We start from the raw sequence: 13,160 nt of genomic DNA, 5'->3' as shown, positions 1-13,160 counted from the left end.
TGCACCCACCTCCCTCTGATTGCTCAGCTGTGGATCTCAATGTTCTGAGGGAAAAACATAGTTAGAAGAGACTGCAGACAGTTGAGGACAGTTACAGAATCAGCTATTCAAGACTCCTGAATAGACATTTTTCAAAAAAGCCAACATGGCAATTGAGTTAATGAATGTTTATGGGGAGATAGTAAAGGACCTTTCTAGGAGCCATTTTGATACGTGCCTCTTCACACCAACTCCCCCTCACACCTCTCACCTCTTACTGCCGCCAAGAAAGCTCCTGGCAAATGTTGAGCCAGATACACCAACGCTACAAGGAGGAGGCAATTTAGGAATGAGGCAAAGACATTTGCACATAGTACTCCTGCGGAGCACTGAGCTGCGCAGGCCAAGTACCAGCAAGATTACCCTGAGAACAACACAATCTCCATGTGAGCAAAACAATCCAGAAACACAAGTAAGGCCATCACTTTCGTAGAAGGTGGCAGGAGTTGAGTTAACAGATGACTGCTTCTTAAATGGACAGTTCTATGTGGCCTGCTCCAGAGTGAGCTCATCAAGCAGCCTGGTGATCCTAGCACCTGAGGGCAGAACCACCAATGTGGTCTAGAGAGAGGTCTTTCAGTAGAGAGAGAGAAAAGTACGTATGTCTCACTTCATTTCTTACACTACAATCTTCTCCATTAGAATTCCTGCAACAAATGTCACATTTCAAATTTCACATCATCAGTATTATAACTGGATTTACGGAACTTAAATACCATGGCAAAGCACGGGTATCAGGCTAGTTACCTATATGGTAACTTTATTTTTACTGGCAGCGTACAAGATTCAGTATGAATGTTTACAGTTGTTAGCCATGTCATGCTATGGAAACCATTTAATATAATTATTACTCTTGGTTTTGCCTACACTCAACTTTCCTATGACCCCTCTGGCGTTGCCCAACTTTGAATAACCAGATCTTGTCTCCCTCTGTATTACTGGGTGTGAGGAATTTCTGTGATGACCTTTGGTTTGTACAAATAATCATGGCTGATTAACTGTGGAGCTGACCTGCCTTGAAAGAAATAGAGGATAAGGCTATAATGTTACATCTATGCATTTCTTAAAAGAGTTTTTTTAATGTCTCTTTGTTCTAGACAACCTCTATAATCTATCCAGATGGAAAGAGCATTATGTGGGACAATAAAAGAGGGATGTTGGTTCCCACCTTACTGATCAAGGATTCCCTGTATGTTCAGTGTGAAACTTTCATTGACAGGAAATCCTTCAAATCCAGTTTCTTCCTTGTCCACATTGCAGGTGAGTTTCTTCTTCATTATCATCATTTATCTCATGTTCAGTGTTCACACATGAACTTGTCTTATACTGCGTCATACCCTTGATTTGTCAAACATAGTATTGACTTTCTCACTGGCAGTGGCTCTCCAGGTACTCAGGCAGAGGTCTTTCATATCACCTATTACCTGTCCAACTGGATATGCTGGTGACTGCATCTTCTGCTTGAACCTGGGATCTTCTGCATGCAAGGCAGATGCCCTTCCACTGAGCCACAGCCCCTCATTGAAGCACTTTGCATATATTACTGCTCTCCTCTTTTGATAAGGAAGCCCAATGGGTCAGCATCACATAAGCTTGTTTTTCTATTTTCTTGATAAGATCTCAGGTATCCGTTAGGCAGCAGCTTGTGTGTATGTAATTTATGCTAACAAAATATTATTTAAAAGGTCCATACTGTGGATTGTCAATGTAAATTCTCCTTAATTATAGTTAATTTCAAATTTCAGTTACGAATTAAAATGTTTAGGCTTTTCATTTTCTGTTAGTTTGTTTATTTAAAGGGCTATTATTAGTAGAATTTAATGGGTAAGGGTGTTTCTGCCTAATTTTTACACTTTCAGGTCTTTGGAATTTGTTTTACCAAACGGTTTTAATTGTTTTATATTACTGTGATCAACAAACATGCAGTACAATTACATTTCTTCTACTACTAAATTACTACAGTAATCTGTACAACAATTAAGGTAGGCCAGTCTCATTAAACTATTGCGAGTGGGGTACTGCCGTGGGGAAGCATATTTAAGGCCACCTGGTAAATTCAGATTAGAGATAATATTTGAACCAGCAGCAACCTCTTTATTCTCTTAGCTGCTATATGACATCAGCTCAGAGTTGCTTACTCCAAAACTGTGCTTGCTAAAGATGTCCATGTAGTAGAAAAATATTATCACACACGAGGTTTACATCAGTGCTTGTTTTAATTAATTTATAATGTGATTGTAAAGCCTGCTTTGGCCAGGACACTATTTCTGTTACAAATACTTCTTCTTTATGGACTCATAATTTAATAAGCACATTTGCCACAGACCGAGTGTTTTACAGTTTCTCATAACCTAACAACAGCCTGTTGATTTAGGCTGTTAACATTGGATTGGATCCTAACTAAATAGGCATTTTCCACCAATTCATCTGCTGTAGATCCCCTACATGTCCAGGTCTTGTATTCCCCCATCCACCCAGGAGCAGCATTTAGTGAAGATCAGTAGGCTATAGTGTGTGAAGGGAAGCAGGAAAATTCCATTCTGCCATCAAAAAATTTAGTTTAGATCCAGTCCATTCCATTGGAACATTACAGACCAGAAACTGCAAGTTCCCAGTGAGACCAAAATTCAGCTGAAGTTCTTTCTTTCTTTCTTTCTTTCTTTCTTTCTTTCTTTCTTTCTTTCTTTCTTTCTTTCTTTCTTTCTTTCTTTCTTTCTTTCTTTCTTGTGGGTTGAATCCAATGACATTGTGCCCCTTGCACTTCTCTTCAGCAGTTGCGGAAGCTTTTTTTCACTGCTGTGCTCACTTTCTCTGCTGCTAGCACTTCCACGTGTACAAGATCAATGTTTTTCAAAGAGTCCCTGTGCATGCGAACATGGATCCAGCCCTAAGTCTCTAACTGCAGTTGACTTCAGTGGACTTAGAAGGGCACAGGATTACATTGCAATTGTATTAAGTGATGCCCAATAAATACAAATGGGCAAGTTTATTTCAGAACATTTTACAGCCTTAAAACAAAACAAAAGACTGCATAAAAGGAGGAATGGTGAAGGAATAAACAGAAATGAACGAACACATAGAATGGAGATGCTAAATACAATTAATATAATAGTTTTGTTGTTCATGGAAGAGAAATACTAATAGAATAAGGAGGGAAAGCTGTAGGGGGTACGCTTTTTAAAGGAACTGTGAGACTTTTTCATGTGAAGTCCTAGACAGTTCCCAATTATTACAGTGCTTCTTATCTAGCATATGCAGCACCATATCTTGCCCTCCATGAAGATAGTTTCAGAAGATAGCTGTGTTGCCCTGTAGAAGAACAGTTACATTTGAGCCCATTATATTTTGCCCTGGGTTTCATGCTGCCTAGCAGAAGAGTTTTCAAAAACTCAGATCAGAATTGATGTGATTTCTTTTCCTAAACCTTTTCAAACCCTATGACTGGGGCGTTTCAGTGGTGTTGAACTGAATATTTTTTTCTGCTCTCATATGCTCCTAATTCAAAGTGTTGTAATTTTCTTTCTGTACAAGTCATTGTTCTTGTTGTTGTTAATCCTCACAATCAGATATTTGATTGGTAGATGGTGTTCTGCAATTCAAGATCTAGCCAAGGTCTGGGAAACTGCAGATGTATCTTCACTGGATTCTTGCTGTTCCAAGCAACACTGTTTTCTGGAGCAGAGCTGGTGTTATTTGTTCAATGCCCAGAATGTTCAGGTGTTTCTTGAAAATTCTAGGCACTGCTTCAAGGGGTCCAATGACAACTGGAACAATGGTAACCTTCTTCTCCCAGAGGCACCCTAACTCTATTTGTAGGTCTTGGTATTTTGTGATCTTCTCCTGTTCTTTCTTTTTTATTCTGCTTTCTCCTGGGAATGTGATGTCAATGATCCAACCCCTATTTCTCATTTTTTCTATAGTTGTGATATCAGGGGTGTTATGCTCCAGGTGTTTATCTGTTTGCAACTGGAAGTGCCAAAGAATCTTTGTTTTATCATTCTTTATTATCTTGTGTGGTTTGTGCTCCCATGAATTTCTGATTGGCTGGTTCTTGCAAAGATTCCTGTGCAACATAGACACAACTCTATTGTGACATTCTTTATAGTCAGTTTGAACAATTTTACTGCAGGCACTATCCATCTGTTCAACTGTTTCATATTTTGTCTTGCAAAGTCAACATTTGCTGTCATCACTGGTCTTCTGAATCTTGGCTTTCATACTATTCATTTTGAGTGTCTGCTGTTGGGCAGCTAAAAAGAGTCATTTCAAGTACCCATTTTGGAGCCACCTCCAGGTGTTTTCATTATCAACTTTGTTCTCTGTGTCTTTCAAATATTGCCCATGCAAGTGCTTTTGTTTCCAGTTGTCAAAGTGAGTTTTGATTGCAATCTTTTTGAAATCTTCTTTGGTTTCTGTAACCTTAAAGAAGTCTGCCTTGTATACTTCAGCTTCTCTTTGCTTTTCATGGTGTAGTCATTCAGGGCTCATTTTTCTTCTTCAACTACTTGCTTAACTTTCAGGAGAGCTCTTCCACCTAATTGTCTTGGTAAGTAAAGATGATCAACATCACTTCTAGGATGTAGTGAGTGATGCATCGTCATTATCTTGAAAGTTTTGCCATCTATTGCTTTTAATTCTGCTTGTTTCCAATCGATAATGCCAGCTGTGTATCTTAGAACTGGGACTGCCCACATCTTAATTGCCTTTACCCTGTTGCCTCCATTTAATTTTGTTCACAATATATTTTTAACTCTTTGGTAGTACTCCTTGGGTGTATTTTTTAAACAAGAGTATGTTTGATATTGTCAGCTTCCAAAATTCCAAGGTATTTGTCATTTTCTTCAAAGCCTAGTGTTTTGATGTTGTTGTTGTTTGGCATCTTGATTTCTTCTTGTTCAACAATCTTTCCTCTGTTCAGTGCTAATGCTGAACATCTGTCAAGGCCAAATTCTATTGCTATATCTTTGCTGAATATTCAAATTGTATTTAGTTATTATTATTATTTTAAAAATCATACCCTTCCTCCAAGAAGCTCAGGACAAATGTATATCATTCTTCCCTCTTCTGTTTTATCCTCAAAACACATCCTAATAGGCCGAGAGGGAATGCCTGTAACTTGATATAACTGGATATAATAATGTCCATACTCCTGTAGCATACAAAAAGCACAATAAAAATAAATGTATAAAATAGTTTTCCTGTGTTAACACGGTTAATTTAGGCATTATCTTATTTTCAGGTAATATTGTTATGGGATCAGATTTTATAGCTGGCTAGGTGACACTGGAGCTTCAACATCTGTACTCGCTTAACACGGTTAATTTAGGCATTATCTTATATTCAGGTAATATTGTTAAGGGATCAGATTTTATAGCTGGCTAGAAGTGGTGACACTGGAGCTCCAACATCTGTCCTCGTGCAATAGGGTGGTGATGGGGAAATGGGACTGCCAAATTGCTTCATGTGACACCATAACAACTCTATTGCCTGTGTACATGGAAGTGACATCACTGCATCACATAGTACTCTAGGAATTTTCCCAATCTCTATGTTTTTTACACAATGTGGTGACATCACTTCTAGGTATACAGCTGGAAATGATGCTGCAGCATTGCATGATGCCATTTTGCCAACTCCCCTGCAGTCTCCCAGGGGGTGCCAGCCCAACCATTTAGCTACCAAACCCAGCTAAAATTTGTGGGCCATTTTTTCCAGTGACCCACAAATACAGCATTTTAAACATTTCAGGTTGAAGTAGAAGTAGCACAAGAAACAGAAATGAAGTGAAAAGTGAAGCATCATTATAAGCACTTGCATAAATATACCACATTAGCCCATCTGTTTTAGTGTACTACCTGTCATAATTGCTGTTTCAAATGAATGCACCTAACCAGACATAGTCTTTGTTCAAAATCAGTGGGTTTCAAGAAAAGGAGCTAAAACATCCAGATCTACAAAGATATGATTGGCAGATAGTCACAGATTTAAACAAATCTAGTGAAGGCTGGTGATTCTATGAGATGTTAGTTTTTTTACAGTTTTGCACAACAGCAGCAAGAGTTTGTTTTCCAGGACTAAAAAACTGAATAGATTTTGATTAAGTAGTACTTTTTTCTTATTCCTTTTTATACCAGGAAATGAACTTTATGACATTCAGTTGTTTCCAAGGAAAGCCATGGAACTGCTTGTTGGAGAAAAGCTTGTTATCAACTGCACAGTATGGGCTGAGTTTAATTCTGGAGTAGATTTCCAGTGGGACTACCCTGCAAAACAGGTATGAAAACAAATTGTATCTATATGTATGCATTCTACATGTATGCATTCCAGATTCACTGGACAGTTCAGGCAGATTTCTTTTCCTTGAGGGCACAGAGGAATGTCTGAAATTTGTGCATACTCAACAAATCTAATGCACGTCTATTCCCTGAAATTCCATTCACATTCTCTATGGATTCCTCTTCCTCCAGGAGCAAAGAGAAAAATGAAATATGCTTTCCTAAAGGGATGCTAATCCAATCCACTCTTCATCATGTTTGCTTCTGCAATATCTTTGATATGCAGGTGATCTGAGACTAGAAAGAACATGATTTGCCCCAGGTTATAGAATTACCTCTTAAGAATACTCTCCCCTCTGCTGCTTGACATGTGCCTAGCAGAGTTTTGTTTAGTGGTACCTTACTGGACACACCCAGCTGACACATCTCCCAGACGTCTCACTGCATTTCCTAGGGAGGGGGGAACTTCTCACTATATCCCAGAGCCACTGAGGTGGAACTGAGGGCACAAAATTCCTGGGACCCAGGTCAACTGGAGAGCCTCTGAAGTGTCATGGTGTATTAATGGAATGCATTCCCATTATTTTACTTCTAATGCAGTTCTGCTCTGCAACCACTAGGGGCACAAGGAAGGCAGAGGACAGTAAACCACAGTAGCTCTGCTTTCTGCTTGCCCTGCTTTCTGGAGAGTTTACTAACAGGAGGCAAACAATTGCATATCCTGCTAAACCTATCAGCCAAGCCAGCACTGGAGCAAGGCAAGACCAGCCAGGAAAGCTCATGGCTGCTACAGTCGTTGGCAGGCTGCAGCATCCTAACAAGGTTGTTGTTTCCAGCAGTCTGTTTCCCTCTTCCCATCCTTCCATCCAGTTCCATAGTTTTGTCTGCACAGTCAGATCTTCCCTGTTGTAGAAAATAAAACAACCTTTCCTCTTAGTTTCTCTTCTTTTTTTCCACACATTTCTCTTCCTTCATTTTGCTGTCTTCCTTTCATGATATTGTTTTTCTCGCCCCTCTTCTAATTTCCCCTCCCTTCTCATCCCTGGTTGGCAACTTAGAATGTACTTAATAGTTGTATAGCAGCAACCCCTTGTTAATATTATGAACAGAAGTTGGGGACTGCACTAGAAACTTACATAAAGGTGTTTGTTGTTGATGAGAAGGTGTTACTTGGTTGGGAATTTTATTCTTGGTCCCTTTACTAATGATCTCTAGCATGCAATTTCCCTTCTTTATCACTGCTGCACGATGAGTTTACATTTTTCTGAGCTATCTGCCACAATCCCAGTATCTTTTCTTGGTCTGTCATTGCCAGCTCCGACCCCCTTCATTGTATATGTAAAATTAGGGGGGATTGTCCTAACATGCATCTCTTTGCACTTATTTACACTGAATTTCATCTGCCATTTAGTTGCCCTTTCATCTGGTTTAGTTTTGGATCTCTTCATAATCCCTTCTGTGTTCATCATCCTGAACAATGTGGTGTTATCCACGAACTTCACTACCTCACTGTTCACTCTAAGTCCAGGCCACTTATGAATAAATTTAAAGGCACTTAATCATAACACAGACACTTGTTGACGCTATTATAGAATTCTAAGAGGTTGGTGATGCAGGGTTTCCCTTTTGGAGAAGGCATGCTGATTCCTCTTCAGCCTGGCTTGTTCTTCTATATGTTGAACAATTCTGTCTCTGATAACATTTTCTACCAGTTTATCCAGGACAGATGTTAAGATAACCTGGTCTATAGTTTCCGGGGGCGGGGGGGGCGTATCCCTTTTAAAAAATCAGGGTGACATTGGCTTTTCAGTCTCCTGGCACAGAGACCCGTGTTAATGACAAATTGCACATATTAATTAGAAGATCAACAATTTCATTTGTGTTAAGAATTCTTGGAGTATACAGTCTGGATCCAGTGGTTTGTTAATTTTCAATATAACATTTAAAAGTATGACAGACATTCTTCACTAAAGTTGAAACATGAAACAGCATCTACGCCCTGCATACTTCCTGCTCTAGTTAGATGGTTTTCTTTATATTCCTGTTCTACTCCCCACTCTGTTCTGATGGACACTCACCTGGCTTGGGCTTAGGCATCATTTTGAATATGACAGATGTTCAGCTTAATATGAAATTTATTTTAAGGACTATTACTGAAGAATTATGAGGAAAGTGGCGGAAACCACCAAAGGCATACATTTTTCACTGGAAAAGAAATTATTACTTTCACCCCTCTATTTAATATGTAATAAAAATGCCTGGTAAAATAGTCATCAGTAGTACCCTGCAGCTAAAATACTGTTTAAACACAGAAAGGACATTTAAATACATTGAATTTATTTTGTATGATTTTTGGCAGTAACACTCAGTTCATGTATTAAAAGGTTCTTCTGTAGTATACTTTTTGAATAGATGCCACAAAAATGAGGGGGAAACAGATTTTTTTTAAAAAAGTGGTGATTTTCAGGTGCCAAATAACTTGTGCTATGAAGCCCAGACTATTGAAAAAATTTTCACAGGTGTCCTAACCTACATACCAGTTTATTTCCATTTATTCCAACATTAAATACTGTACAATTCATCATATTTTTATTATTGCACATAAGCTGATAGATTCTGAAGGTGCTGTGGCTTGGCTGTTTAGCTTTGTTTGTCCCTTTAAGAGAACGCTCCAGATCTCTCTGCCTAGTTTCCTGTGGAGTGGTAGACCTGCATCTGGGCTGTACAGTTTCATATTGTAAGTGGGGAGCTAAAAATGGTTTAATGTTCCTGCATAAAGTATTCAATACATAGAAAATTAGCATCGGAGGGAAAAGAGTTCTAGACCATCTCCTTCATGACATGCTCATTTTCTGTACAGGTAATTTGTTAGTGTGAAGGAACATTAAATCATGTGAGCCCAAAACTGTAGTCTGAAATCATATATCACAAATGAAGGGGCACCGTCTCAGTGAGAATTAGGCCTTGGAATACTCTTTCATATTTTAAACAGAATGATGGAATACTTCAGTTTGGAGAAGAATTGCCTGCAAGTTTTATCCATTTATTCCTTCGCTTCTGTCACTTTTTCTGGCAGATGAATCGGGAAGTCACAGAAATGCCTGAGAGGCGCTCCCAGCAGACCCACACTGAGCTCTCCAGCATCCTGATCATCCAAAATGTGAGCCAGCAGGATGTGGGGAAATATACATGCGTGGCTAGCAATGGGGAGCAGATCTTCAAGGAGAGCATAGATGTCATCGTACATGGTAAAAACCACAAACACCTTTCTGGTGTTTTAGAGTATTTACTCAGCAGAAAACTGCTTTAAAGTCAGATTACCTCCTCATGAAACAGCAGTCAGATGAGGAGAGGTATGTTTAATAAAAAGAGAATCCATGGACAGAGGAGGTAGTGAAAACCTCATATCAAGGCAACACTTGCCAACTGTCTGGAGAAAAAGATGTCCTGTCTCTTGAGTAGATGCTTAGTTAATAAAGTGTTCTTATTTACCTCCATGTCATAACATTTTCAGGAACCATTTCCACAAATGAAGCCTCTACTTAAAGGGGCAGGACATTTTTCTACAGGCTCTAATCAAGGCTTGCATCCTTTTATTCTCTACTGCCCTCCCCCCCGTGAAGGTGATAGCATTATTATGAGACACACTGCACTCTCAATGAATATAATCCGTAAAGCTAGGATTCATTACTGCGACCCCTACCAGAGAAAGCCAAGTAATGCTTTTGAGAGTGGGTTACCTTTCTCCTCAGTTAAGGCTTACCATCAAGTAACAATGTATTTCTGGGACCACCAGGAATGACAAAATCTGTGAATGCTGCCTCCCACTATGAAAAAGAAAACCTCAGGTTTTTTCTCCCCAAATTTAACCATTTGATGATTATGATAATGACATGGTAGGGGTAAAAACAGACTGGAGAGCATGTCACATGATCAAATCGCAGACCGCGAATATAGTGAAATCTCAAGTCATGAATCTGTGAATGGTGAGGTCTACTGTATACTCCTCTCCATAGGAGATGTAAGGGGGACATGCTTTCACTGAGATATCCAAGTATTTATACGAAGTGAAGGACAGGTTCATTGACTATGAAAAAGGTTGCTTGCCCTGCTGTTCCCTGAGTCATTCTACAGGAGGTATGTAGTATAAGCCTTCAACTATCACCCATACAAAGCAAACTTTTATGGTAAAAGAAGTGGCAAGTGTTCAGTTAAAACATTAGTCCAATGAAAAGCGATTTTCAGGCTAAATTAGCATTGGCAAAGGATAACAAATACATGCCTTTATAGTATGAATAGGATTGCCAACAGGCCTAGAGAAAAATGGTCTGTCCCCTTAATAGGGATGTTATTTACCAGGTAGTGTTATTTACCTCCATACCATGAAAGCTTCAGCCACCCACTTCCATACATTAAGCCTCTGTTAAAGAGGCCTGTTGGCAACCCTAAGCATGAAATGTGGATTGGTGTAATTGTCACATAATGTTCTCTCATGTCATGTCAATATTGATTTATGCGTGTAACATATAAAGGGTGTCTGTACATACATCATTTGTTGGCTGGAAATTGCATCTTTTGTTATGTATTTGGGTTAATGAAATCTCTGATTTTGCCTCAGCAAGCTTCTTTGACAGCTTCATTCTGCCTTCCCTCCTCTTATCTGACTGGTTCTTTACAGAGACGCCTTTCATCAATGTGGAGTGGAAGAAGGGCCCGATAATAGAAGCAACAGCAGGAGATGAAATTGTGAAGCTGCCAGTGAAAGTGGTTGCGTACCCTCAGCCTGAGTTTCAGTGGTAATACATTCCTCTTAGCTACAGGCTTAGTAGGCTTTAGGGCTGTCGATTCCAGAGAGGGGACTGGGGCAGGGAAGTGGTCGTTATCATTAAGAAGGATCTTGCTGAAATCTGTTTTGAGAGGAGGGACATAACCCTGCTACAGTATGATGAATTGGCTTTGGAGCTATTTCTGGTGGCTGTTGTGATCCTTAAATTCACCTCATTAGCCTTATGCTTTGGAGAAGTTAGCTACTTTTTTCACCTGGGACATTAAAAAAAAAATTCTTCCTCAGCTTTTTGACCAGATTTCTGGCAGAGATTAGAGATTAGGGGAGGAAATCTCTCTTCATTAGTTCTTTTGGCAAACACACATACAGATGCTTACAACACCCACCCACATGCAAGTGCAGTCTCATAAACCCTGTGGCAGTCTAACACCTGTTACTCTTTCAGCAGGCTGAGGCCCTTCTGACTAAGGGGAAATCATGAGAAAATAAAGAGCTGCACCAGTCACAGGAGAAAATAAAGAACCACACACTTTACAGCCTGAACACAGGGGGAGAGTGGAATACAAATCCAATAAAATAATAAAATTAAATTTAAAAAATAGGGCCAAGACCAATGGTGCAAAATCAGGTAAAAATACATTTTATTAGTTAAATTTTTCAAAATTTCCTATGCATCTTGCAAGACTAACAGATTCCCCTAACGACGCCTGTTGGCAAAATTCATAGGGAATTTTTGGAAATTCGACTGAGTAATGAAATATTTTTACCTGATTTTGCACCATCGGCCTTGGCCCTATTTTTTATCTCCTAAGGGAAAATCATGAACTGTGTTGGGGGAGAGAATGTTCTGGTGTCGACTTGCACCTGTACACTGGATGGAGTGGCAGTAATATTAAATAAATAGCTGTGGTTGTATGATATTCTTGTGTATGTTGCTGATCTCTCATTCTGATCAGCTGGCTGCAATACATCTGGAAAGTAAGGAAAGTAGCTGCCATGAGCCAATATTTGACAATGGGAAAGGTGGAGTATTAATATTTTTACAAAAGAATGAAAAATAAGTAAAGAAGACTGAATTCTACCTCACTTTGCTTTGTATATCAGTGCACGTTGGGTATAAAATTAAAGGCAATATAAGCCCTTGAGTTCTAGTCACCCAAGTGACTGTGGGTTGTCACAGACAGCAGTCTTAAAAGGGTGTGAACAATCAGTTAATACATTGTCGGAGGCTTTCACAGCCAGAGTTCATTAGTTGCTGTAGATTTTCCGGGTTGTGTGGCCATGGTCTTGGCACTGTAGAACCTGACGTTTCGCCAGTAGCTGTGACTGGCATCCTCAGAGGTATAACACAGAAAGATGGTATAACACATCTTTCTGTGTTATACCTCTGAGAATGCCAGTCACAGCTACTGGCAAAACGTCAGGTTCTACAATGCCAAGACCCCGGCCACACAACCCTGATAATCTACAGCAACTAATCAGTTAATATATCCAACTTTTGATCGTGTTTTCCTTTTCACCAGTAAACACACACTGCGTATCCTTTTTTTTGGGGGGGGGATTACTGAATGAGGCCTTTTGCAAAACAGCACCCACCTCACTGGCCAAAGCACTGGGATCATATTCCAGAAGGAACATGCTAATAACATTCTCTCTCTCTCTACTTCTGCCCAGGTTTAAGGATGGAAAGTTAATTTCCAGCAGACAATCTCAGTATTCCCTGCATATCAAGGATGTGGTGGAGCAGAACTCTGGCACTTACACATTGGTTCTTAGGAATGGGCTGGCTGGCCTAGAGAAGCACATTAGTCTCCAGCTGGTGGTCAATGGTAAGGCCGTGAAGGCCATTTATGCCTTACGGATTTAGTTTATAAAGATGTCTGTAAACTAGAGCAAGCTCACTTGCAGTTTCCCTGTCACTTCATACAAGGTATAAAAATACTAAGAGCAAGCTTAAGGATTTTAGGGTGAGGATGGAGAACCTGTATAACATAGTAGACACAATGCTAGACTTGGGTTCAAAACCCTGCTGAACCATGAAAGTCACTGGTGGTCTTGGC

General features: G+C 39.6%; 1 protein-coding gene across 1 annotated transcript in view; it reads left to right on the top strand.

The window, feature by feature from the left end:
- The window catches only part of FLT4 (fms related tyrosine kinase 4), a 79,161-nt gene that overhangs the window by 17,027 nt on the left and 48,974 nt on the right, over positions 1-13,160 (top strand). Inside the window, exons 3-7 of the mRNA XM_015411072.1 lie at positions 1,137-1,299; positions 6,174-6,313; positions 9,391-9,562; positions 10,993-11,110; positions 12,775-12,929. Coding sequence (XP_015266558.1) covers positions 1,173-1,299; positions 6,174-6,313; positions 9,391-9,562; positions 10,993-11,110; positions 12,775-12,929 — 712 coding nt within the window. The 5' untranslated portion in view covers positions 1,137-1,172. The remainder of the gene's footprint in view (positions 1-1,136; positions 1,300-6,173; positions 6,314-9,390; positions 9,563-10,992; positions 11,111-12,774; positions 12,930-13,160) is intronic.

This window comes from Gekko japonicus, unplaced genomic scaffold, assembly GCF_001447785.1.
Source record: "Gekko japonicus isolate JY-2015 unplaced genomic scaffold, Gekko_japonicus_V1.1 scaffold699, whole genome shotgun sequence".
Lineage (NCBI taxonomy): Eukaryota > Metazoa > Chordata > Lepidosauria > Squamata > Gekkonidae > Gekko > Gekko japonicus.
This window is presented reverse-complemented; position numbering and strand designations above follow the sequence as displayed.